Consider the following 27008-nt stretch of genomic DNA (forward strand, 5'->3'; position numbering starts at 1 on the left):
GTGCCGTCGCCGCGGCGTAGCCCGAATATTGTGGGGTGGCGCGCGTACGCCGCGGTGCGAGGGCGGACGGCGCCGGCCTGTGTCGCCCGCGTCCAGCGGTGTTGGGCGGTGTGCGGGCCGCCTGGAGCATGGAGTGGAGGTCTTCTTAGGCGGACGACACTGCCCGGGCAGGGCAAGCAGCTCAGTGCTCGGCGTGAGCCCTCGGATTGTCAGCCATCGGAACTGCAGGGCGATGGTGGACCGACTGGAAGAAGAGAGGCTCCGACGCACCCCTACCTGGCGCGCCAAATGTCGGATTCAGGGTTCCGCAGACCCTTGAGAGGTTCGAACTCTGGGGTGTGTGCGAAGAACTCGTCCTCCCTAGTCTGCCTGCTCACCGATCCCACGACCTAGCTCGACGAACCTAATGGACAAGAGACACATCAGTTTACCCAGGTTCGGGCCACCTTGCGGTGTAAAACCCTACTCCTGCTTTGTGGTGGATTGGCCTCGAGGGGCTGTGGATGAATTAGTGCAATGGTCGAACAACCTCAGGAGGTGAGGTGTTCTTGTGCTCGAAGAGCTGGTGAGCTGGTCAGGGTGGAATGGATCTGATCCCCTTCTATGGTGGTGTCTAGGTCCTATTTATAGTGGCCTTGGTCCTCTTCCCAAATGTAGGCGGGAAGGGATCCCACAACGGCCAAATTCAAAGAGAGACAACTAGTACAAGTTATCCTCACAAAAATAGTCTTCGCCTGCAAAAGCATCTGGTGGTGATGCCGTGGTGGGCTCCGCGATGACCTCCGTCCTGGCGGTCTTGGTCTCGTTGCACCGAAATGGAAACCTTTGCTTGATTCCTCGGGACTCCGCGCCTGCGCTTGCCTCCTTAGCACCAAAGAGGAAAATGGTACACTGCACCCGCTGGCGCCCGCCTGGCCTTGGTCGTCATGGCTCACGTCATATGAACCTCGCGAGGTGCAGCTTGCATAGATATCTCCGCTCCTGGGGAGCCAGCCTGGGGAGGCCGCCCCCTAGGGAGGTCTTGGTGTCGCCCGCCTCGCGAGGCTTGGCCCCTCGCGAGGGTCTTGGGTTGTTGTTGCTGAAGCTGGGCCGTACTGGGTCGTTGACGGTGCCACGCCGTGGGCCGCATGCAGGCAAGTCTGGGTACCCCCGTTCCGAAAAAGCCGACACTCGAGGATGGCGACGATTCGCCGCTTGAGTACCCGGCGGCCCCGACCCCTCCCCCCGTCGGAGTGGCGGCTCGTGGCTGCCGAGGCGCATGCTGGGCGGGTCCTCCTCCTCTTCCTGTTGCTCCTCCCACTCCTCCGGGTTGCCGGCGCTCGTCAGCGTCAAGGCCGAGCCCGTGGAAACGCCACTCGGCCGTCGTACCCGAGGCGCCGCCCTCGTCATGAACGAGGGCAGCCGTGCCTCCTCGGCTCCTACCTCCCGCCTCGTCAAGCCGAAAACGGGGTCGGGGCTCGCCGCTGTGAAGAGCGAGCACGATGACATGGCTACACTCGACGACAAGGCAACCATGAAGTGGTCGCGGGAGGATTGGGCCCGGCTGCAGATGGAGCGCCAACGCCGCACCCTAGAGGAGATCGCCGCTCGCCACCGTGGCCACGACGAGGGAGGCGTCATCATCCTCGAGGATAGCGACGACGACGCGCCGCCGTCGGCCAAACCAGTCCGCCAGGGCGACCCCGGGCAAGGGGCCAGCAGGGACGGCCGCCGTGTGAAGAAGGAGAAGGAGAAGGAGGACGACGACGGCGGCGACTACGACGCCTTCAGCAAGCTCTTCGCCCTGTAGGCGCGACATCAGCAGTTTTTTTTCTTTTAGTACATTTATGTTTTCAATATGCAAAAAGACAGCGGAACACCTAAATATCGCCGAATCTATGTCCTGTTTGCCGAAATTTAATCATATATCTATACCTATACCTACTATTAAAGGGAGGTGATATTCTTGGTTTGGTCCCGCTTCGTTTGGTCCCGCTTCAATTAATTTCACGTACACTATTACTTGTCACCCGTTTTGGCCCAACGGAGGAAACCCATCTGGCGGCGCACTGTGGCTCAGGTCTGGAGAGCTGGCAAAAAATAAAATTGCTGATGGGAGGGTTTGACCTCATAACCTGCCAACAGGCCACGCACAGTTTGTTCAACTGACCCAGCTAGAGATATGAGAGAATTTTTTTCTCCCGTTGCAACGCACGAGCTTTTTTGCTAGTGTTTTTAAAAATATTTAAAAAACGTCGACTGCGGGCGACGTGGGGCGGCGGGTGGGAAGCAATCGCTCCCACGCCAAAATTATCGCCTGTTCACCTCAGGGCGGCGCTATTTCCAGCGCCGGGGGGCCGAACGCTGGAGATGCTCTAAAGGCCCAGGATCCCATCTCCCTCCTCCCACCTCCATCACCATCCGCCTCCGGCGGCGCCGCCGCCCACCTTCATAACCCACCACACAATAGCCCTCCGCGCCATGCCCCTGCCCGTTCCCACCTCCCGCCTCCTCGCCGCCATCTCCGCTGCCGCGTCCTCGACTGCAGACCTCCGCCGCCTCTCCCACCTCCTCCTCACCCCCTACACCCCACTCCCCCCGCTCCGCTGCCTCAATACCCTCCTCATGGCCCTCGCCCGCCACCGCATGCTCCCGGACATGGAGTCCTTCGCATCCCGCATGCCCGCGCGCAACCTTCGCACGTACACCACCCTTATCAATGCCTACTGCCTCGCCGGCGACCTCCCTGCTGCCAAGCGGCATCTTGCCTCCCTACTCCGCGCTGGTCTTGCGCCGGACTCTCATGCGTATACCTCATTTGTTCTCGGATATTGTCGGGCCGGGCTGCTTTCGCACGCCTGCCGGGTGTTCGTGCTAATGCCGCTCCGAGGATGTGCACGCACTGTGTTCACGTACACTGCGCTGCTCCATGGGCTGTGTGGCGCCGGTATGGTGCGTGAGGCTGTGGCAGTGTTTGCTGGGATGCGGGCAGACGGGTGCGCCCCTGACACACATGTGTATGCCACGATGGTGCATGGACTGTGTGGGACGGGGCGAACTGGTGAGGCAGAGGTTCTTCTCGCGGAGGCAATGGCTGAGGGTTTTGAGCCAAATGTGGTCGTCTACAATGCCCTGATTGATGGCTACTGCAATGCTGGGGACCTGGAGCTCGCGGTTAAGGTTTATGAGAGGATGGATCTTAAGGGGTGCTCAGCGAACGTGCGAACGTATACTGAGCTGATATGTGGGTTCTGCAAATCTGGCAAGGTGGACAGAGCCATGGTGCTGTTCAGCCGGATGGTTGAGGCTGGTTTGGCTCCAAATGTGGTGACATACACGGCCTTAATTCAGGGGCAGTGCAATAATGGGCAGTTGGAATGTGCTTTTAGGATGCTCCAATCGATGGAGGCCACTGAGCTGGTTCCTAGTGAGTGGACTTGCTCGATGTTGATTGATGCTCTGTGCAAACGTGGAAGGGTTGGGGAAGCTCAGTTGTTTCTTGGGTCTCTTATACAGAAAGGATACAGAGTGAATGAGATTGTCTACACCAGCTTGATTGATGGACTGTGCAAGGCAGGAAAGGTTGATGCTGCTGACAAGTTAATGCAGAAATTGGTTTCACAGGGGTTTGTGCTAGACGCTCACACATACAGTTCACTAATTGATGGATTATGCAGGCAAAAGGAGTTGTCACAAGCGATGTTGGTGTTGGATGATATGATGGTGAAAGGAGTACAACCCAATGCTGTCACGTATACCATTCTAATTGACGAGCTTGTTAGGGAGCTAGGATCTGAAGGTTCAAAGAAGATACTTAATAAGATGATTGCGGCAGGAATTAAGCCTGATGTTTTCACCTACACAATATTTGTTCGCTCCTACTGTCATGAGGGAAGGATGGAAGATGCTGAACATATGATGGTTGAAATGGTTGATCAGGGCATTTCCCCTAATTTAGTGACATATAACACTTTGATTAGTGGGTATGCAAATTTAGGACTAGCCAGTCAAGCATTTTCAGTTTTCAAGCACATGGTTGCTAGTAGGTGCAAGCCAAATGAGGAGTCCTACACGGCCCTGCTTAGATTATTGGTAAAGAAAAAATCCTCTAATAATATCCTTGCCAGCTCTGTTGATATATGGAAAATAGCAGAAATGGAATATCTCCAGGAGCTTCTGGAGGAGGTGGTTAAGCTTCAGTTGCTTTCAGACATTGAAATTTACAATTGTTTTCTTAGGTCTTTATGCCGAGTTGATAGATTGGAGGAAACCAAAATTTTGCTCGGTGAGATGCAGAGTGCTAACTTGACCCCTGGTGAGGATGTATATACTTCAATTATAGGGTGTTGTTGCAGACTAAAAATGCCAACAGAAGCTTTGACATTTCTTGATTCAATGATCAAAAGTGGTTATTTACCACGTATAGAATCGTATAGGCATATTATTTGTTCTCTTTGTGAGGAGGGAAGTATTAAGACTGCTAAAAAGGTTTTGGGTGACATGTTATTGGAGGAATACAACTACGATGAGATTGTTTGGAAGATTCTGATTGATGGTCTATTGCGGAAGGGCAATGCTGCCGAGTGTTTGATTCTGCTCTCAGTGATGGAAGAGCAAGATTATCGCCCTGGTGATGCATTGTATGCCAAGCTTACAGGTAAAGTATCAATTTCAAATGATGCACATGAAGTTGCTCAATAAAATTATTAGACAAACCAATAAACTGCCGTGTTTTGATGGTCTATTGACGAGGCATATGCATTTTCATGTCTCAGTTCAACTCCAGCATATCTTCTGCCCGTTATTGGTTTCCTTTCCACGATTTCAGGCTTTCAGCAATGTATAGAATCGTATGGAAGATCTCAGTCATTTTATTTGATAGATTGTAGGAAGATGTCTAGTGGAATATGTTCATACTTCAGTTTAGTAACACTGGTAGATTACAACTCATATGATATTATGTAACAGTATAAACTATGAAAAGTCTTTCATCAGTGACCAAGAATTTACTAACTTACTAATATGATGGAAAGCTTGATGTAAAAACAGAATGGAAAGCTAAATCATGCATTGTGTTCTCTAATGGAAACTGGGCTTTAACCCGTTTGCTTATTTTTTTTAATATAGTATTGTGTAGTTAAACAGATTTGGATCTAATATATTTAATGCTAATGATTAAGAACTCTGTGATACAGCCCATATTAGTATTATTAGGCTTATCAGTCATTCACAGATTTATGGCAGACTTTGTTGTGCCCTATTTTACTGCCCCTTGCCAACCTTTTTGCATTCCAGTATTGGCTGACTATTGTTATCATCTGGTACTTCTTTTCTGTAACCCCCCTTGATGTACATTTTCTATCAAAGTAGTGGTTCAGTCGTTGTCGTTGTATTGCAACAGTAAGTAAGAAATGCATTTTGCATATTTCCTGTGATAGTTGTTAAGCTTCATGCACTAGCCAAAGCAACCAAAAGTCCGAACTTATGGAAAGGGCTAGTGCAATCCACATATACTGTAACACCCCTCTCACGTGTGACAGGGAAGACAAGTCAACACGTGCAACCGGAAGAGAGCGACGGCGCGCGAAACTCACGTATGACTCAAGAGGCCTCTACGTGGACACAAAGGGGGCCTACCAGCAATTTTTAATAAATTGCGGAAGCCAGGACTTGAACTCAAGACCTTAGCTCCGATACCATGTTAAGCTTCATGCACTAGCCAACGCAACCAAAAGTCCGAACTTATGGAAAGGGCTAGTGCAATCCACATATACTGTAACAATAGTCACTTGCTCTTTCAGCGGGCTGTTTCATCCCTTGGAGGAAGCACACCCTTTCAGAATACCATGCAAACTCCACATAGAATAGCTCTCAGCCAATGGCTAGACTTGTATGTGTCAGGCATGCAACAGATTCTCAATGGTATTGGGAACTTCTCAACCAACTCGGAGAGGAATGTGAGCGGTGCATTCTATTTTGCAGATGGCAAGGCAGTTGTCGTCACAGGAAGAAAGAAGGTATTTTTCAAATTATCTTCTGTTTATGTTGTGTTTAGTTGCCAACTATTGCTTCCTCTTTACCTTTTATGATGCACATTTTGCTCCATCACTTTTGAGACAACTTCCTTCGTTGTTGAGTTATATTAAATGCACACAGTTTTATTACCGTGCCCTGTGCAACGTTTGTGTCTTGTGCACTAAAGGATGTGTTTCTCTTTTTTCACCCCCCCCCCCCCCGGGGTATTTTATTTGTCAGGATCAGGGATATCAATTACCTGCTTGAAGAGATACAACACCGAAGTTGAATTGTTTGTTGAGTTGATTGCTGTAACTTGGTGAAATTACTAGTTTCTAATGGTAAAGAGCATGAATATTGACAATTATCTAAGTATGTTCTAGACTGCTCCTCGAAGAATACTTGAATGGTAACCTGCATTTGCTTATTGCTTTCACCAATTTTGCAGTTACAATCTAATTATTTATAATTTCCATTCCGCAGGTAAATAGGATAGTCAAATTCTGGAAGATTCCATGGATGCAACTTATTGCTAATGCACCGAGTCAGTTTCTGTATATATGCCGGTTCTTAATACCGGCAGTAACCTCGATAGGGTTTCACGCGTAACCAGAAGGCCAAAAGGGAGTCACATGAGGCAGTTACCCAGGTCCAGTCCAGGTCCTCACGGTGGAGGTAAAACCCTACTCCTACTTGATTGAATTGATGGTGATAGCTTGGTATGGGAGCTATGATGTGGTCTACAATGGAGAGATCGCTATGATCACGTAGGTGTATCCAGATTAGATAATCTATGATCTAGTCCTAGGCCTTGCTTATACAGGGGACAAGGCCTAGGGGTTACAATGTTCTAGGCCGGTGACGCCGGGGTGGGGATCCTCCGAGATCCCCGGGATAGCTTGTATTGATCGCCAAGTAGATGGATGCGTCTTGATGAGGTTGCCAACCCGTTAGAGGGCCTGGGCCACACCGTGGCCTGATGGGTCGACTTTTGGTCTGCTCAGGTACCCCTGGTACATGGCATTGTCAGTAGCCCCATTGTATCCTTGCTTATACAAGGGACAAGACCTCGGGTTTACAAACTTCCAAGGTTTGTTATGCCTGGGTGGTGATCCTCTGAGATCCCCGGGATAGCTTGTCTTGATCGCCAAGTAGATGGATGCGTCTTGATGACGCCACCAACCTTTTAGAGGGCTTGGCCGCACTGTGGCCTGATGGGTCGACTTCCGGTCTGCTGGTGTACCCTTGGTACATGGCATCGTCAGTATCCCTCGAGTGCGTCATGGGCTCGACTGCATCTAGGTTGCAATTGAAATGATCGTGCTATCTTGGACTGCTTGGCGAGGTTGTGAGGTACTCCCAGAATCCCTAAAATAGAAAACAGATCTGGCTCCGCCTAATGAGAGGGCCATAGCAGCTGGACGTGCATGGTGTGGATACCTGAAGGGGAACCTGGACCCGACCAGACAGGAGATGTGCCTGGTGGCCAGCTCCCTAGTTTTGCCTTGATGTCAGTGGCTTGTTTACGAAGGGCCTAATGTCGACAGTAATCTCGACAGGGAGCCACGCGCAATCGAAAGGCCAGAAGGGAGTCACACGAGGCAGTTATTCAGGTTCAGGCCTTCACGGTGGAGGCAAGATCCTATTCCTGCTTGATTGAATTGATGGTCATAGCCTCGCATGAGAGCTATGGTGTGGTGTACAATGGAGACATCGCGAAGGATCATGTAGGTGTATCGAGATTAGATGATCTATGATCTAGCCCTAGTCCTTGCTTATGTAAGGGACAGGGCCTAGGGTTTACAATTTCCAGGTTGGTTACGCTCGGGTGGGGATCCTTTGAGATTCTTGGGATAGCTTGTCTTGATCGCCAAGTAGATGGATGCGTGCTAATGAGGCCGCCAGCCCGGTAACAGGCCTAGGCCGCAACGTGGCCTGATGAGCTGATGGCCTGGTGGGCCGACTCCAGTCTGCTAGTGTACCCCCGGTACATGGCACCGTCAATGTACGAGGTAGGTTGACCACAACAACGAAAAAGCCTTTAGTCCCAAACAAATTGGGGTAGGCTAGAGGTAGAACCCATAAGATCTCGCGACCAACTCATGGTTCTGGAACATGGATAGCAAGCTTCCACGTAGCCCTGTTCTTTAATGATACTCCAGTCCTTCAGATCTCTCTTTACAGACTCCTCCCATGTCAAGTTCGGTCTACCCCGACCTCTCGACATTATCAACGCGCTTTAGCCGTCCACTATGCACTGGAGCTTCTAGAAACCTGCGCTTAATATGCCCAAACCATTTCAGACGATGTTAGACAAGCTTCTCTTCAATCGGTGCTACCCCAACTCCATCTCGTATATCATATTCCGGACTTGGTCCTTCCTCGTGTGGCCACACATCCATCTCAACATGCGCATCTCCGCCACACCTAACTGTTGTACATGTCGCCTTTTAGTCGGTCAACACTCAGCGCCATGCAACATTGTGGGTCGAATCGCCGTCCTATAGAACTTGCCTTTTAGCTTTTGTGGCACTCTTGTCACAGAGAATGCCAGAAGCTTGGCGCCACTTCATCCATTTGGCTTTGATTCGATGGTTCACATCTTCATCAATATCCCCATCCTCCTGCAGCATTGAGCCCAAATATCGAAAGGTGTCCTTCTGAGACACCACCTGCCCATCAAGGCTAACCTCCTCCTCGTGCCTAGTAGTACTGAAACCGCACCTCATGTACTCGGTTTTAGTCCTACCAAGTCTAAAACCTTTCGATTCCAAGGTTGTCTCCATAGCTCTAACTACCTATTGACCCTCATCCGACTATTGTCGACTAGCACCACATCATCCGCAAAGAGCATACACCATGGGATATCTCCTTGTATATCCTTTGTGTCCTCATCCATCACCAAAGCAAAAAGATGCTCAAAGCTGACCCCTGGTGTAGTCCTATTATAATCGGGAAGTCATCAGTGTCGCCATCATCGGGAAGTCATCAGTGTCGCCATCACTTGTTCGAACACTTGTCACAACATTATTGTACATGTCCTTGATGAGGGTAATGTACTTTGCTGGGACTTTGTGTTTCTCCAAGGCCCACCACATGACATTCCGCGGTATCTTATCACAATGAACACCATATGCAGGTCCTTCTTTTGCTCCCTGTATCTCTACATAAATTGTCGTACCAAGAAAATGGCTTCCATGGTCGACCTCCCAAGCATGAAACCAAACTGATTTTTGGTCACGCTTGTCATTCTTCTTGAGCGGTGCTCAATGACTCTGTCCCATAGCTTCATTGTATGGCTCATCAGCTTAATTCCACGGTAGTTAGTACAACTCTGAACATTCCCCTTGTTCTTGAAGATTGATACTAATATACTCCGTCTTCATTCTTCTGGCATCTTGTTTGCCCGAAAAATGAGGTTGCAAACTTGGTTAGTCATACTATAGCTATATCCCTAAGGCCTCTCCACACCTCAATGGGGATACAATCAAGGCCCATTGCCTTGCCTCCTTTCATCCTTTCTAAAGCCTCCTTGAACTTAGACTCTTGGATTCGCTGCACAGAATGCCTGCTGGTATCATAAAAAAGTTGTCCAGTTCAATGGTAGAGCTCTCATTCTCCCCATTGAACAACTTGAAAGTACTCCTCGTCCTTCACTAGGAGCTGGTCTGAATCTCCTCGTCCTTCACTAGGAGCTGGTCTGCTCTGTCCTTGATGCATTTGACTTGGTCAAGATCCCTCATCTTCCTCTCAGATCTTGGCCATCTTATATATGTCCCTTTCACCTTTCTTCGTGTCTAACCTTCAGTAGAGGTCCTCATACGCTTGACCCGTTGCTTCACTCACAGCTCGCATTGCGGCCTTCTTCGCCATCTTGTACTTCTCTATGTTGTCTGCACTCCTATCCAGATATAGGTGTCTGAAACAATCTTTCTTCTCCTTAATAGCCTTCTGGACATTATCATTCCACCACTAGGTATCTTTAGCTTCGCTTCTACTAACCCTGGACACTCCAAACTCTTCCGAGGCCGCCCTACGAATGCAAGTCGCCATCTTCATCCACATATTGTCTGCATCCCTCCTTCCTCCCAAGGGCCCTCCTTAATGACCCTCTCGAATGCCCGAGCTACCTCCCCCTTGATCTTCCACCACTTCATTCTAGCGACTTTGGTACGCTTATCCCGCTGGCACGAATCCGAAAGCGGAAGTCAGCAACCACAAGCTTATGCTGAGGGACAACACTCTCTCCAGGTATCACCTTACAATCTAGGTACACACGCCTCTCTTCTCTTCTCGAGAGCATGAAGTCAATTTGGCCAGAGTGTTGACCACTACTAAAAGTCACTAGATGTGATTCTCTCTTTTTAAAGAGGGTGTTAGCTATGATCATGTCGCAGGCTAGAGCAAAGCTTAAGACATTTTATCCTTCTTGATTCCTGATGCCATAGCCAAAAACCCCATGCACCCCTTCAAAGCCTGTGTTAGATGTGTGGCCATTGAGGTCTCCTATGAAGAGCTTCTCGCCAACCAGCACACTCCTAACCATGTCCTCCAGGCCTTCCCAGAACTCCCTCTTGGTGTTCTCATTGTGGCCTACTTGCGTGGCGATAACATTGAGAACTAAGTCCCCAACTACCAGCTTGACCAGGATAATCCGGTCCCCACGTCTCTTGACGTCTACCACTCTATACTTGAGGTTCTTGTTGATCAAGATGCCTGCGCCATTTCTGTGTGCAGCCGTCCCCGTGTACCACAGCTTGAAGCTGGTATCCTCCACCTCATTCGCCTTCTGTCCCCTCCATTTGGTTTTTTGTCCCCTCCATTTGGTTTCTTGGACGCAAAGGATATCAACACCTCTCCTCACTGCTGCATCAACTAGCTCACGAAGTTTAACTGTCAGGGACGACCCTACATCCTAGCTACCTAAGCGGATCCTCCTAAGCTCGGCTAGCTTCCTTACCCTTGGCACTCATTGAGTCAAATGCGAAGACCCTTGCTCATTTTCCACTACACTCGGGCGTCGATGTAGCGTGCCACTAAGGATGCGACCACGTGATCCTTGCTCACTTGCCACCGTATCCAGACCAAGATACGGCGCGCCACGGGGGGGGGGGGGGGGGGGTGACGGCCTGGCCCTTGCCCATTTGACACTACACTCGGGTTAGAGCATCTCCAGCCGTTGAGCCCCCCAGGCGGCATTTTTTCGCCGCTTCGGGGGCTGCCAGCGAAAAATTTGGCCTGGGGGTGAGGTTTTTTCCAGCCGCGTCCACCCCCAATCAATTGGCCCGGGACATTCTTGGTGCAGGTCGAATCGACTGCAGCAGCAACGCGAGATGCAAGAAGCCGTTGAGGCACCGGAGGTGGTGCGCGACGGCGTCGTAGAAGGCGAGGTGGGCGAGGTGGCGGCACTGGAGGCGGCCGCCGCCGGCGACGGCGGAGAGGACGAGCGCCAGGAAGAGGAAGGAGGCGAGGAAGAGGCGCCAGAGCTCCTGCTTCTCCACGTCGGCGCTATGCTTCTTCTCCACCGTCTTGTCGAAGTGCAGCTGCACCACCGCCCCCAGCGCCTGCGCCGCCGCGTCCCGCGCCACCTCGAGGAGGCGGGGAGGATCTCGAGGTCGCCGGCAAGTCCGGCCGTGGCCAGCTGCATCTTGGACGGCGAGGGCGGCGGGGCCTTGGAGGAGGAGGCCATGCTTCGCTCGGCGGCGCCGCGGCGGTCTGGGGGAGGATCTTGAGGTCGCCGGCGACTCCGGCCCGGCCGTGGCCAGCTGCATCTCCGACTGTAGCACCGCCCCGGCCGTGGCCAGCTGCATCTCCGACTGTAGCACCGCCCTGGCCGTGGCCAGCTGCATCTCCCTGTAGCACCGCCCCGGCTGCATCTTCGTGGCCTTCGCGCCCGGTGCCGGGGCCGCCCGTGGCCGGCGCGCCCGGTGTCGAGGCCGCCAGTGGCCGGCGCGCCCGGTGCCGGGGCCACCCGTGGCAGGCCTTGCCGCCCGCGCCCGCCCACAGCGTCGGCGCAGGATGAAGCCGCCGGCGCAGGATTGGAGGAGGTATGAAGCAGCCCTGAGAATCCACGGCGCGGAACGGCGGCGCAGGATGGGACTCGTCGCGGCGGCGGATCGCCGGCAGGTGGCTCTGCTCTTTCCCCGTGCGGCCATGATTGCTTGTTTCTCCACCCCCTGGTGTTCCTGGCCGCCGAGTCCGCTGGCCAAGACGGAACTTCCCGGGCATGCACGTGGTGGGCCTGTGAGGAAAAGAGGAGAGGGAGTGAGGACAGAGGCCGACGTGTGGGGTTTTCACATGCAAAAAGTAGTGCCGGCGCCCCCGGCTGACCCCCAGCTTTCTGGGTTTCTCTTGCCAGCGCCGGCTGTAGTTTTCGCTAATACCAGCGCAAAACGAGCCCGTGGGGGTGTGGCTGGGACCGTTTTTGACTGCCGGCGCTGAAAAAAAATGAAAAAATGCTCCTGGGGGGCTTCCTGGGGGGCCTAGTGGAGATGCTCTTATGATGTGGTGCGTCGCTGAGAGGGTTATGCCTCAACAAAAATCTTTTGGGTTTCATCTCCATAAGAGTGGCTGGGTTTTGACGTTGACTCGCCAAGCCTATCACAACCCTTCTCCTTTATCCGGGCTTGGGACCGGCTATGTCGAGACAACATAGGCGGAGTTACGAGGTAGGATGACAGGCTATGTTGAATAAATTTAGCATCAAGTATTTCATGTCCATACTTAAATAATGCTGTTTAGTACTTTAGTGCATAATTTGTAATATACATTGAGTTATACAATTATAATTATTCGAGTCCATACTATACATGTCTCATCATGTTTCTGTTTAGTACCCTTTCTAGTTTTTCAAATCTTGAATGATAAATATAATTGCTTTATAAAGTAAATACTGGTATATAGGACAGCGTTTTGTGGCAGTAATTTTTTGGGTCAAATTTAGTCATGGAGCGATAGCCACTATCTAAAACCTTGTGATCCTAGTAGTAAGCTGGTGGTTGTATAAAACAAGGTAGCTACTATTTTTTTAGGTTTCGATTAGTATGCCACATACCAGGGTCTAATGTGCGATAGAAAATTAACCTAGTTAAGTGGTGAAAATTTCCGCTGAAAAAAAATGTTTAAACAATGACCATTTCACTTTATACAAACACCGCCCCGCTTCCGAAGGAATTTGGAATCCTCATGTGAGTAGTAGGATTAGTCTATAATTTTTGTAGTTCATCTCTGTATGTGCTATTAGGATTAGGATACGAGTCAAAATTCCCAGTATCTCTACCCCGACTCTTTATCTGATGTGCTACATGCTCCTCCAAAAATTTGCTCTGCTTACCGTGATTCAGTAGGTTTGAACCGCCCTCAAGCTCCACCTACTCGCTGATTCACTGGTACCATGTCTTTCTTCCAATAAATCGCACCTACTCTCTTGTACAATAGCTAGAGCTTGCAAACTCATTTGCAATTTTGCATATAGATCCAATCACCCAAGTGGTAGCATGCTTTTATTAGCCATGATTTCTCTATTGGACCTCCTATTGGTTTATTTAGTTTTGGCGGGCAAATTTCTTGAATCTTCTCCCTCTCACTTGCTACGAGTGCAAATATATATACACTAGTATGGGCTTATGGGCCTAAAACCCACATACACCCACACACACATATAGCCCAGCACCCCTTACGATTGGCGATAGCTATCTAATGCCCCTATCTTGTTACATGCCAACAAACACTCTTCACTAACTAATCACCTTGTCAACCAATCTGCTATTTGTTCTCTAGAGGTTACATGGCTTGACTTCAATGTGCCTTCTAGACGCTGTTGATGAAGGATTGATCTATTTACACATGCTTTGTTCGGTCATGTCAAACTGAATTGTTTGTATTATTAATGGCCGACTTGTTATTTGGTAGGTGCTCTTTTTTCAAACCGTTAGTCTCATCGAACCGCACATCTACAGTTTAAACCACTTTGTAGTGAAAGAGGTTGAAGACTCTGTAGGTGTGTGAATCCTTTTTGTAGCCAAGCATAAAACCCTATGTGCTTTCGGTGCAAATTTGGAAGTGTGATGTGGATCCTTTATCCAACACCTAGCACCGAAGACTTTGAAATAACTTACATTTGGCTTCTTACCAGTGATTAGCTCATATGATATTTTCTTGAAGAACTTGTGATGATAAGCTCTGTTGATGATGTGGCATGCAGTGCCAATGGCTTCAGGCCACCACTTTCGTGGTGTCTTGTATTCGTCAAGCATCCTGCGTGCCATCTCAATAAGAGTCATGTTCTTGCGCTCCACGACGCCATTCTGCTGTGGGGTGTATGGAGCAGATAGCTCATGAGTGATGCCAAGAGTGTCAAGATAAGTGTCAAACCCAATGTTCTTGAACTCAGTGCCGTTATCACTCCGAATGTGCTTGATCTTGACGCCATAGTTGGTCATAGCATGGTTGGCGAATTTTCTGAAGACATCCTGCACTTCAGTCTTATACAGGATTATGTGCACCCAAGTGTATTGAGAATAATCATCAACAATCACGAAGCCATAAAGATGTGCAGAAGTAGTAAGGGTAGAGTAGTGAGTAGGGCCAAATAAGTCCATGTGTAGCAGCTCGAAGTGACGCGTAGTCGTCATTATTGTCTTCGAGGGATGCTTGGGCCTAGTCATCTTCCCAGCTCCAGAGGCTCCACATAGATGATCCTTCTTGAACTTGACGCCCTCCATCCCTATGATGTGCTGTTTCTTCACAAGGGTGTGCAAGTTCCTCATGTTCGCATGTCCTAGCCTTCGATGCCAAAGCAAACACTTTGATGCTTTCGCTAGAAGACATACGGCAAACTATGGTTCTGCTGAGAAATCTACCATGTACAAGTGACCTCTTCGATAACCTTCGAAGACTTGAGATTTGTCAGAAGCCATTAGCACAAGACATCGATATTTTCCAAAGATGACAAATCATATCAAGATCACAAAGCATTGAGACTGGCATTAGGTTGTATCCAAGGGATTCAACAAGGATCACTTTATCCATGTGTTGATTTTTTGAGATGGCAACCCTACCTAGACCCAATACCTTGATTTTCCCAGTGTTAGCGGATGTGATATGACTTTTTGAAGACGGTTGAAGAGTAGAATCCATGAGAAGACTTCGGTTACCAGTCATGTGGTTAGTGCAGCCACTGTCCAGAATCCATTCAGTAGCTTTCGAAGATGTACCCTACAGTGCAGTTAGTAGGATAATCTTCACAAAGACTGTTGTGAAGAACAAACATGTATCAATAAAGGTGTTCTGTATAGGTAAGTTTTGTGGAGGATATGATAGGACGATCATCAAGAAACCCATGGACGAAATAAATGGTAAGACCATTTTGACATTTTATCTTGCGTCCAACAAGATTTTTCAGGTCTCGAGCATGAAGTCCAATGGTTTTCGGCTGGAGTCCTGTTCTTGCACAAAGGATTAGCTTTTTGGTCCATAGCAGATGTGAAGTACTGTCATAGACTTCCAAACATCAATTGGGTATAAATTCGAGATGCTTTTATGATAAGTGGAGTATGGGAAGAAAAACATAGTAAGCCCATTGGGGCATTTTATCTTGCGCCCCACAAGTTTCATCAGGTCTCAAGCATTGTCTTCGGCCAATGCTTTTCGGCTGGAGACCCAATCCTGCAAGAGAAGTTAATTCTAATTAACCACCCACATTTGAAGGGGTGGCTTAGAAGCAATGAGTCTAAGTGCAGCATCTGAGAATTTTGGCTTTGAACCCTAGCAAATAGTCTCGCAGGGGGTGTATAGTACTCATATAATAAGCAGAAAAATTCTTTGATTTGTGAACATAATGGTTCGAAGAATAGTGCTCATATTCATGAGCTTGATCATTGTTTCCCTGCAAAACATTGGCGTTAGGATGGCCATAAGTGGTTCTCTCTCTGTATGAAGATTTTGGACCATTTGAAGCCTTTAGTCTGGGGTTTGTCTTCTTCCCTAGTGGTGTCATGATGTCATTCACAGGAAGCTTTTCAAGAAGACTTTTGGGAACCCAGATCTTCTTCATAGGAGAACCATTCCTGCAGTTAGTACCAATAAACCTGGCAAACAGGGTTAGCACAGTTATAGCCAGGTACTGTAGATGGATCCACTGGAGGTTCCTTTGCAGCAACCCATGTGGTTTTGGGGTATTACTCAGGTGTACGGTATTAGCCATCAACATTCATGTTCCTTTCGAAACCAACACCCTCTTTCCTAGGGTTTCGGTTCAAGATCTGCTTCTTGAGGACATCACAAAATGTCTGATGCCCTTTGAGGCTTTTGTACATGCCTGTTTCAAGCAATGTCTTCAACCTAGCATTATCATCAGCAATAGTAGTGGTTTCCTCAGATGAGGGTTAGTGTCCACATCCGCAGTTGAAGATATTGTATTGTCTGAAGCATTTGAACATTCAGCAGTAGAGATAGCATTATCACACTCAAGACATTTTAAGCAAAATGGCACAAACTCTTCCTGAGCGGAACTGATCTGTTGAACGAGTAGTGAATCGTTATCAGTTCGAAAATCATCATGAGACGCTCTCAATTTCTCTAGATCTTGCTTCCTTTGAAGATAACTGTAGGAAAGCTTCTCATGATTAACTGAGAGGGTTTCATGACGACTTTGAAGATCCTCATACTTAATTCGAAGATTTTTTATGTCTTCAATTAAGAATTGAGTGCGATTCATTTCCTCGTCCAGCAGATCATCGCTTTTATCTAACAGTTTTTGGATCTTTTCCATAACAGTTTGTTGTTTAGTTGCAATTTTAGTCAGTGTCTTATAGCTGGGTTTGGATTCACACTCAAGAGTCATCTTCGCTGGAGGTTTCAAAGTCGGCAGCGCGGGATGTTACCTTAGCGCCTTTTGCCATAAAGCAGTAGGCAGGAGCAGAGTCGTCGTCATCATTGACTTTAGTGTCGGTGACATAACCATTGTCTTCCATACTGAAGATGGACTTGGCGACGAAAGCCGAAGCTAAAGCCAGGCTTGCCAGCCTGAATCAGACTCCTCCTCTGACTCCACCTCTGTCTCCTCTGAATCCATTTCCTTGCCGATGAATGTACGAGCTTTGCCAGATGAACTCTTCTTGTGGGATGAAGACTTCGAAGAAGACTCTAAGAATTTCTTCTTCTTTTTGTCAGTCATATTCCTTGCTCTTCTTCTTTTTCTTGGCTTCTTTTTCCCATTGAGGATTCTCAGATATGTAGAGTCTTGGGTTGAGGTCTCAACATTCTTCGAGTTGTATTTTGAAGACTTTTCGAAGCAATTTTTCTCGGAGAACTTCTGGAACTTCTTCACAAGCATTGCAAGTTCCTTGCCAAAGTCTTCAGGGCCACTTGAACTGCAGTCAGAGTCTTTAGATGAAGATACAACCTTTGCCTTCAAAGCACGGGATCGCCCATAGTTAGGGCCATAGATATCTCTCTTCTCAAATAGCTGGAATTCATGAGTATTGAGGCTCTCTAGAATATCAGTAGGATCCAGTTGCTTAAAGTTTGGACGTTCTTGGATCATCAATGATAGGGTGTCAAACGAGCTGTCAAGAGATCTCAATAGCTTCTTCACAACTTCATGCTTGTGATTTCAGTGGCGCCGAGTGCATGAAGCTCATTGGTGATATCAGTAAGACGATCGATGGTAAGCTGGACATTTTCGTTGTCAAGCCTCTTGAAGCAGTTGAAGAGACTGCGAAGAACATCGATTCTTGAGTCTCTCTGAGATGAGACGCCTTCGTTGACTTTGGAGAGCCAGTCCCAGACTAGCTTCGCAGACTCCAGGGCACTCACGCGACCATACTGCCCCTTGGTCAGATGACCACATATGATGTTTTTGGCAGTCGAGTCAAGTTGCGCGAACCTCTTCACATCAGCAGCGGTGACACCTTCACCGACCTTGAGAACTCCAGTCCTGACGACCTTTCGGAGGTCGTTGTCAATGGCTTGAAGATGCATGCGCATCTTATTCTTTCAGTAAAGACAGGGCACGCAGCGGAGACCTTGATTATCCCTACAGTCGACATAGCTAAAACTGCAGGTGGTTAAACCGAATCACACAGAACAAGGGAGCACCTTGTTTTGATACCAATTGAAAGTGCTAGTTATCGACTAGGGGCGGGGGGTGAATAGGCGATTTTTATGAAAGACTTCAAAAACAGACAATGTCTACGAAGGTAGCGGAAGTAATACAGGATCTAACAACACTGATGATTAAGATGAGCAGGCATGGCAGGTGTAGACCTCATACATGGATGCATGCATTGAAGATAAACACAAGAAGCATGAAGATAAATGAGCAAACAGATGAATGGCTTCAGAGAATATCTTCAAACACAGACAAGCAAGCAAAGGATTCACAGAGTGATGCAGTAAGTAAAAGGGAGAGAGGATGGAACAAGTAGCTCGGGGAGGACAATGATTTGTTTGACCATTTCCAACTGCTGTGACAGTTGTATGCCTGGTTAGGGAGGCTGAGATTGAACTCAAAAGACCTTGTCTTCACCTTATTTCCCTTGAGCTAAGGTCACCTAGACCTCACCCAATCACTTAGGTAAGTCTTCAAGGTAGACTTCCAAACCTTTTCGTTCACCGGCAATCCACAATGGCTCTTGGATGCTCAGAACACGACGCCTAACCGACTAGAAGATCATAGTCTTCAAGTGTAATAAGTCTTCAGTTCACTCAGAACAGAATGTCTTCAGTGATGCTCAATCACTTTGAGCTCTGGGTGTTTTGGGTTTGTCCTTGCAAGGATTCTCTCTCAAAGGCTTAGGAGGAAGGTTGCTCTCAAACGACAAAAACCGTGTACTTCTCTCTAAGCAGCTACCAACTCATGGTGGAGGGGGGTGGCTATTTATAGCCAGGGGGCAACCCGACATGATTTGTCCGAAATGACCCTGGGTCATTGGGGAACTAACACGTGTCCAATGGCCGGAATTTGAACCCACGCGGCAACTTGACTTGGGATACAAGTAAAGCTGACTCATCCAACACAGGATAATATTTTCTCTCATTTGTCTTTGCACGAAGACATAGGATTTTAGGTTGAGCATCACGTCAGATTCTGACTTCGTTTACCTCTACCCCACTTGACAGTTCGGTGGTTCCGATGACTTAAGAATTAAGAAAATGAAACTACCAAAAGACTACGTCTTCGTGCTTCATTGTCTTCAATGAATGACTTCATGAACCATTATCTTCAACATGAATGTCTTCGTGAACCACCTTTGCCTTCAGTGTCTTCATACATTTTTAGGGGTCATCTTCGATGGGTAAACCGAATCAATAGGGACTTCTATCTGTGTTCTCCTGTGAATGTCACAAACGCATTAGTCCCACAACCAAGTTTGTCTTCAATACTTCAAAACCAACAAAAGGTGGCACTCGATGCACTTACAGAAACATAAATGATAAGTGACTGTAGTGCTTCTACAAATTCATTCATACGATGCCTGTTCAGGAGTCAGGACAGAAGTGGATTGGGTATATATATCATCGTGATGTCGAGTGTGAAATGTTGTAGATCTAAGACATAATAAAATCATCACTTCCTTAGCCGTAAACCAAATAAATCACAGAACATATCGGAATCATCACCATGAACCAGCACAAGATTGATAAGTGGCCATATCAAGATCATACCTTTAACCCAAGAATCAATCATGACCAGTAGTGACTTAGTGCAGCAGCCCAGTTTTGTGAATGATATAGAAGACGTGGTGGTTTCTTGTAGCTCCGGCAATGGGCTACCAAAGCCGTAAATTGACCCGAGCTACATATGGATGGGAGGAACCTGCATAGCCGAACCTGCCTATGGAATCTCTGCAAAACAGAGTACACAGTGGAGCCATGCAGCCTGAAGTCACCATAGGGAAGATTGTATCAAACAATTTGATCCAAATAAATTAAGAATCTTCTGCTTGTGAATGTTCAATCCCATCCATGTGTGCAAGACAGACTACATGAGAGGCAGAGACTAACAATGTTTCTAACTGAAATAAGCTCCATTATCATAATATCATTAGACAAGCACTACGATGATCAGTAACAAAGATAAATCACCAAATGAATCAGCAATATTCTAGAGCTAGCAGAGAGCTTACAGCCCAAGCATACGCGAAACCACGCAAGGAAGATGCCCACATCCATATCTCGACAACGGAGTCGATCCGTCACTCGGAGAGCTTATAACCCAAGCATACAATATTTGATCTGGTCGCTCCCCGACAGCAAGTCGATCTCATGCATTCTCATAGTCGTAGGTGGCCGGCGCTTGATCCTCGTCCCACATCACGGCGCCACCATCCTCATATGTCCTTACCGGGGCTGGTAGATCCTGTCGATTCACAGGCACACAACAATCCCGATTAGGTGAGATTCGACCAGCAGCTGGGCAAACAAAGGAATAAATATATCAAACTTTATCAAGGAGAAGGGTGAGTCATCAAGAGGAGGGGAATGATTAGTGGAGGAAGCATGCACATGGATCCGCCTCTACCGTTCTTGGTCGAGGCCGCTGCCGTCCTTCGTCGAGCAGAGGCGAATCGAAGACAAACTGGGGCCAAGGGGAGGGCCAGCAGGGAAGACCAGTGAAGCAGGAGCACGCCTGGGCAGGTCACCGCTGTCATGGTAGGGCATCACGGGAAGGGTGTCGGCGCGGGCAAACGATGGCGGCGGTAGCGGCGGCAGCGGCGGCAGCGTGAGTTTTTGTTTTGCGCTAAGGTTTTCTTTGCGGGGACATTTAGCGCTGAGTGGTTGCGGACACGGGACAGGGATATTTCTTCTACCGGTGGAGCACGGTCAGCCTGCGGTAATTGCTAGGTGCACACTCTCAGGATTAGATTAATCCTGACGGTTAAGATTTGCCTAAGAGAGATGAACTGGTGGTGCTGTTCTAGCTGTGTACGTTTGCTGGGGTGTGTTTAAGAAAGAAAAAGTTTACTCTTTTATTAGTAGAGAAATTGGGCCAGTAAAAGTACCTTTTCAGCCAGTGATATGTTCTAATTCCAGAGTGACCCTCAAGTGCAGAAGTGTGATATGTATGCAGGAGTGTTTGACTAAAGGAATTTGCAGTTCCATTGTATAACCTGGTGTTGTATTTGAGCACACCATCATTTGGGGAGAACTTGTCTTGATCAAAAACATCTTGTGCGACTTTGGTCAATAGTTTGTAGTAGTCAGCATGCCCAACATAACTGTTTTTAACATCAGTGAGCAGTGCCCCTAGTGTGTCTTAAATGTAGTTTTGGGGATGTCTGGTGTGGCCATTCTTATTTGGTGATAGCCTCACCTTAAATCGAATTTGCTAAAGAATTTTGCTCCGTATAGTTCATCCAGTAAATCCTCCATAAGAGGCATGGGGAATTTGTTTTTAAAACGCAGTGGAAAACTCTCTGTAATTCACACATAATCTCCACCCCCATCTTTTTTTATGACCATTACCGCTGAAGAGGAATAGGGACTGAAACTGAGTTGCAGTTCTTTCTTTATAATCATAGCACTTCCTGTAGCCAATCTGGCCGACAAGTTGAGAGGCCATCCAGGAGTAACAAGTGCCCCACTCGTGACAATGAATCTACGGCACTATTGTCCACCCCTGATTTGTATTTGAAACTGAACTGCAGCCCCACAAGTTTTGCCTGTTTTTGCGCTGAAGATCTGAACCCAACTGTTGTTCAGTCAGACTACACAGGTTCTTATGATATGTATAGATGACAAACGGCCCTCTTTGTAAATATTGCCTCCACTTATCGACAACCATAATTAGTGCAAGAAATTCCTTGTCGTAGATGGATAATTTCTGATTCATAAATCCTAATGCTTTGCTCATATAAGCAATGGGGTGCTCATTCTGCATCAGCACAGCACCCACCCGTGACCCCTATTGGGCAAGCGTCTGTTTCAATGGCAAATGGCAGCTTGAAATTTGGGAAGGCCAAAGACTGGGGTACGGGTCATCACTTGTTTTAAGAGCTCAAATGCTGATGTAGCATGTTCAGACCAGACAAACCCCTTCTTAGTCAGCAGCTGTGTCAGGGGTTTCGTGATGATACCATAATTCCGATACCATAATTCCAAACAAACTTGCGGTAGTACCCTGTTAATCCGAGAAACCCTCGCAATTCTGTAGCATTGGTGGGTACGGGCCATTTCTTCGGCTGTTTTTTTTGGACCTATAGCCACCCCAGTGTCTGAAATAATATGGCCAAGATACTGAATGTTGCTTTGCCGAAGGAGTACTTGGACAGTTTTGCAAAGAACTTGTTTGCACGGAGCTGCTCGAGCACAAGGCGTAGGTTTTCCAGATGAGCTTCCCATGATGCATTGTACACCAGGATGTCGTCCAAGAACACTATCACAATTTGTGAAGGAAAAGAGCAAAGACTGAGTTCATGACGCACTGGAACGTCGCTGGTGCATTCGTAAGACCGAAGTGCATCACATGGAACTGAAAATGCACGTGGTGTGTTTTGAAAGCCGTCTCTGGTTCATCTTCAGGGCGCATTCAAATCTGATGATAGCCTGCACGAAGATCTAGCTTTGAAAAGAACCTTGTGCGTGCGAGCTCATCGAGTAATTCATCCACCATCAGAGAGGTACACATCTCCATTAGAGAAGGGGTTTGTGACGATTCACCAACTCTAGTATGCAGTGTATTGTGCCCTTTATGTAGGTGAACACACTAGGTGCCTGTGTGCCACATTTATACATCTGGTCCGTACACACAAGCACACATCTTCTACCCCGTCGCTTCAGGTATGCATCTTTCCTCTGTTTTAATGCTAGCTCGTCTCCACCTTAATACACCCCCACCCCCTCCCTCCCATGCGTGCTTCTCTCCCATGGCACTGTGCTCTGGCGAATGGAGGAGAGAAGCCTCCAGGCATGTATCGGCCGCTGCACAGGAGCTGCAATGTGCTGGCAGCCATGTCTCTATCGTTGTCGTCACATGGACAGCCGTGGCAACAGAGGAGAGCTGCAGCGGCGTCTAGCCTGTAATAGCTGTTGCATCAATTCCATTTTTTGGGTTCACTTGAGATCGACGAATCGGAAGGAAACTTGAGATCGATTAGAGTTCGGTCAATCGGACATCAATTTCCGATCAAACCGAGCGAATTCGTACTCCGATCTAGATCTGGGAGCATAGCAAACATAATACTAGTTAAAGAAGACGCACATTGCTTAAACAAATGGAATGAATAGTTTTCTAACTGGGGCCATAGCGAACATAAAACTATCCTAACACCATTTTCTTGTTTTGCACTTTCTTCCGTAAATAGATGTGTAGGACATGGGCGCAGTCTCCACCATGCAACGTGGACCATTAATTTCCGTACAAGTATATCAGTAGAAGTAATATGGAATACTACCTCCGTCCCAAATTATAAGACATAAGTGTCTTTTTTTTCTCGAGAAAACGCAAGAGAGCTTGCATTTCATTGCTTTGGAAAGAGAGAGGGTTTTAGTTACAATCCTCCAAGGAGGGAATTATAGTGCCCAAAGGCGCATCAGTGAACGTCCCAAGTTTGCGGTACGATGGCTTGTAGCCCGAGGGTGCCGGCTCTGGCTCGGAGGGCGGCCTCGTCCTTGATCTTCGTGAGTAGGTAGGTTGCCGAGGGCCGTCCTCTGTCGAAGACGCAGTCATTACGATGCTTCCCGATCATCCATTGGACGAGGAGGGTCGTGGAGGCGAGGCCCTTGCGCATGGGTTTGGGGGTGTGCTGCCGCGCCATGTGCCACCAGTCATTGAGAGAGGTCTCGTTGTCGGGCGGGGCGCAGGGGAGCCGGAGCCAATACAACACCTCGTGCTAGATCTGCCGGGCAAAGGGGCAACCTAGGATGAGGTGGTGCATGGTCTCGAGGGCCTGGTTGCAGAGGGGGCATCGCGCAGGGTGTTGCAGGCCGCGGCGGGCGAGGCGGTCGGCCGTCCAACATCTGTCCAGGCGGGCGAGCCAGTGGAAGAATCGGACGCGCGGGGGTGCCCAGTTTTTCCATGTGAGCTTCCATGGGTTGCAGTCGGTGGAGCCATTGAAGGTGGTGATGTAGGCCGATTTGGCGGAGCAGACGCCGCGGGGGCTCCACTTCCATGAGAGGCTGTCTGGCTCGGCGGAGAGGGTTGTGTTGCTGACTGCGTGCCAGAGCTGTAAGTATTGCCTGATCTCGTGGATGCCAATCGTGCCGTGTATGTCCCGTGCCCCTTGGTTGGCCTGTAATCCGTCGGCGACGGTCCTGAGCTTGCGGCGGCGCTTGGGAATGCAAGCGTATAGTAGCGGCGCGATCTCGCCGACGGAGCGCCCGTCGATCCAGCGGTCTTCCCAGAACAGGGCCGCCGCGCCATTACCGATTTGTATGGTGGTGGATGCGAAGAAGAATGCACGCTCCTATTTATGTCTTATAATTTGGGACCGAGGAAGTATTATATTATGGAACTACTCTTGTTTATAAACTTAACCTAATCTTTATCTTATGTATGATGAGTCAAGTTTAGAAACATATGAATTTGATGGACAGATCTAGTTTTGGTTAGTCATTCACATTTTATGATAATGTGTAGTACTAACGTATTTGGCTTCTGAGCAGAGTTCCAAGAATGTTTTGGAAGGCAACTTGAAGACTTTGGTTCCGTTATTTTAGAATCACGTGGACGACAGGTGCTGCACACTTCGGTGTAAAGAGGTGTCTGAAAAACTGCGAGGGAGGTGGTTGTTCGGGGCGTCATATATAACCATATTCCAGAATGGTTAGGCAGATGCTCAGTATGCTACCAATACATTGTAGCGACACCAGCAATTGTACTTCTGTAGCATGTAGCGACACCAGCAATTGTACTTCTGTAGCATGCCAAAATAGTAAATAAGAACATAACAACTTTGTTCTCTTGGAAACCTACCCTCGAAGCGCTCGCGCTGCTCCCAAGGGTGGCGGCGGGGGCTATCTGGACCCGCCAGGGCCGGTGCGTGTGGATGGTGCTCTTCTACTCTGTCTGCCGGGGCTATCTGGACCTGCTAGGAGGTGAGGAGCTCCAGCTCCACATTTGATGGTGGGGGATGTTTGGGGCGCTATCAGGTGTGCAGTACTCCGGACGTAGGTCCTGCTCATTATCGGTGATGACAATACTCCGGGTGTTGTTTCCTTCTTGGAGGCCTCATTGAGGAGATTCGGCCCCTCTCCCATCCTCGAGCTCTACTCTAAAGGGGCCAGTAGTGACAAATACAGATTACAGAGGCACGGCAAGCCGTGTGGTAAGGTAGCTAAGCCAAGACCTGGCAGCTGCCTTGTCAGCATGATCTCGTAGGCGATGCGAGAAAAGCTCAAAGTCAGTTACAATGTTCTGAGCAGTAAAACGAGAAGAGTGATCTTCAGAGCGGAAGACAGCAGCGTTGCGGGAGTCCCAAATTCTCCAGAGCACGACTAGGAGCACTTCCGCCCACACCCTGCATTCAAGCTCTTGCGGGGGCTGAACCAGCCAGAGGTCCTGGAACCTGGCAGTCGTGGAGAGGCCTAAAAGCGCCCAAATCTGCATTACTCGTGGACAGGTAATGAACAAATGAGTAGTATCTTCAGAAGGAGCAGCACATCGCGGACAGTTGGCAGAATCAGACATGTGCTTGTAGGTCAGATTTGCTCTGAGTGTTTAGTCTTCCACGAAACAGCAGCCAGGCGAACAGCTTAAGCTTCTGCGGCGCTCTTGATCTCCAGATTAGGTCAGCATGATCGTCCTCAAGGTCTTCCTGCATCAAGATCTTATATGCGGCTTTGGAAGAGTAGTTTTGCCCATGCAACAGGAACCTTTCGTCCTGGCCACAGCTGTACATCCTGCAACAACAAGCAAAGAGCATCTAGCTCACGCGAGGCGGCCGAGGTTATCCTGTTCGAGAGGTTCTCCTGTAACCCGTCTCGCATGATATGTACCACTGGGACGAAGAAATTTGTAGAGTGGGAATAAAGGCACGGAAAGGCAGTGGCTAGAGAGGTTGGCAGTAGCCAGGTATCAAGCCAGAAGAAGGTCTTCTGACCATTGTTGGTGAGCACGAAGGTGATCGGAAGAAGTGTTTGTAGCTGTGTTTGGATAATATTTGTTAGGAACGTAGGGTTTTGGCAGGATGCCAAGTGGGAGAGGCTGCAAAGGTGTTGCTTGTCTAACCATTCAATCCAAGGTAGCTGAGTGGTGTTTTCATCGGTGAGGTATTTGTGAGCAAACTTCATAAGGAGACAGTCATTCTGAACAGCTAGATTCTTAATGCCTAGACCATCAAATTTTTTCGGTTTACAAACGTTTTTCCAAGCAATCAAACATTTGGAACCCGTGCACGTCTCCTCAGCAGCCCAGAAGAAGGCTCGTCGAATGGCATCCAGCGCCTTTAGCGTTTTCTTTGGGATTTTGAAAACAGACATGAAGTATGTAGCGAGAGAGTCTAAGACAGAAGAAATGAGCACCAGCCTTGCAGCCCGATTGAGCAATTTTGCGCACCAGCCCAGGAGGAAAGATCTGTAGGAGAAAAGGAGGGGCTGGAAGGCCGAGGGGGGAAGCTTAGTGGGGGATAGAGGTAGGCCGAGATAGGTTTGGGGGAAGCTAGAGATCGCACAGCCAAAGATCTGGGCAATTGCGGAGGCGTTTGTCTCGTCTACATTCATGGGGACAAAAGTAGTTTTGGCAAAGTTTATGCAAAGACCAGTTGCCAAGGCAAAATCGTCGAGAAGCTGCTTGAGCTTGCGGGCAGCAGCAGTGGAGGCATGGGCGATGATAACAGTATCGTCGGCATACTGTAGAATGGAGGGCGGAAGATCATTGTATACAGGGTGGTGTAGCTCGTTGGTTTGATCAGAGGCAGCAGACAGGATGAGCTGTTGGAGAACATTGGCAACGATGATGAACAGATACAAAGAGATGGGATCGCCTTGCCGGAGGCCGTTTTTGCACTGAATCCAGCTTCCAGGGACCCCGTTAAGAATGACAGCAGTTTTACCGGAAGAGAGTAAATCGTCAA

At 48.5% G+C, this 27008-nt stretch overlaps 1 protein-coding gene across 7 annotated transcripts; it reads left to right on the plus strand.

Annotated features, from left to right (window-relative positions):
* The first annotated feature begins 2279 nt into the window (after window positions 1-2279).
* On the plus strand, window positions 2280-27008 carry LOC123168981 (pentatricopeptide repeat-containing protein At5g65560). Of its 7 annotated transcripts, none has more exons than XR_006484586.1 (5): window positions 2283-4636; window positions 5520-5996; window positions 6235-6403; window positions 6478-6669; window positions 24601-27008. XR_006484586.1 is itself a non-coding variant. In XM_044586841.1 (1 exon), the coding sequence occupies exon 1, from the start codon at window positions 2461-2463 to the stop codon at window positions 4678-4680; it is 2220 nt and encodes a 739-aa protein (XP_044442776.1). In that variant the 5' UTR covers window positions 2280-2460; the 3' UTR covers window positions 4681-5506. The 7 variants fall into 7 exon arrangements, 1 of the variants encoding a protein (XP_044442776.1); XR_006484588.1 differs by having other exon boundaries at window positions 6235-6366; XR_006484587.1 differs by having other exon boundaries at window positions 6235-6335.

The sequence above is a fragment of the Triticum aestivum genome, chromosome 7D (assembly GCF_018294505.1).
Source record: "Triticum aestivum cultivar Chinese Spring chromosome 7D, IWGSC CS RefSeq v2.1, whole genome shotgun sequence".
Classification (NCBI taxonomy): Eukaryota; Viridiplantae; Streptophyta; class Magnoliopsida; order Poales; family Poaceae; genus Triticum; species Triticum aestivum.

Coding starts and splice junctions, on each gene's coding strand:
- LOC123168981 (XM_044586841.1), top strand. CDS start 2,461: ATGCCCCTGCCCGTTCCCACCTCCCGCCTCCTCGCCGCCATCTCCGCT.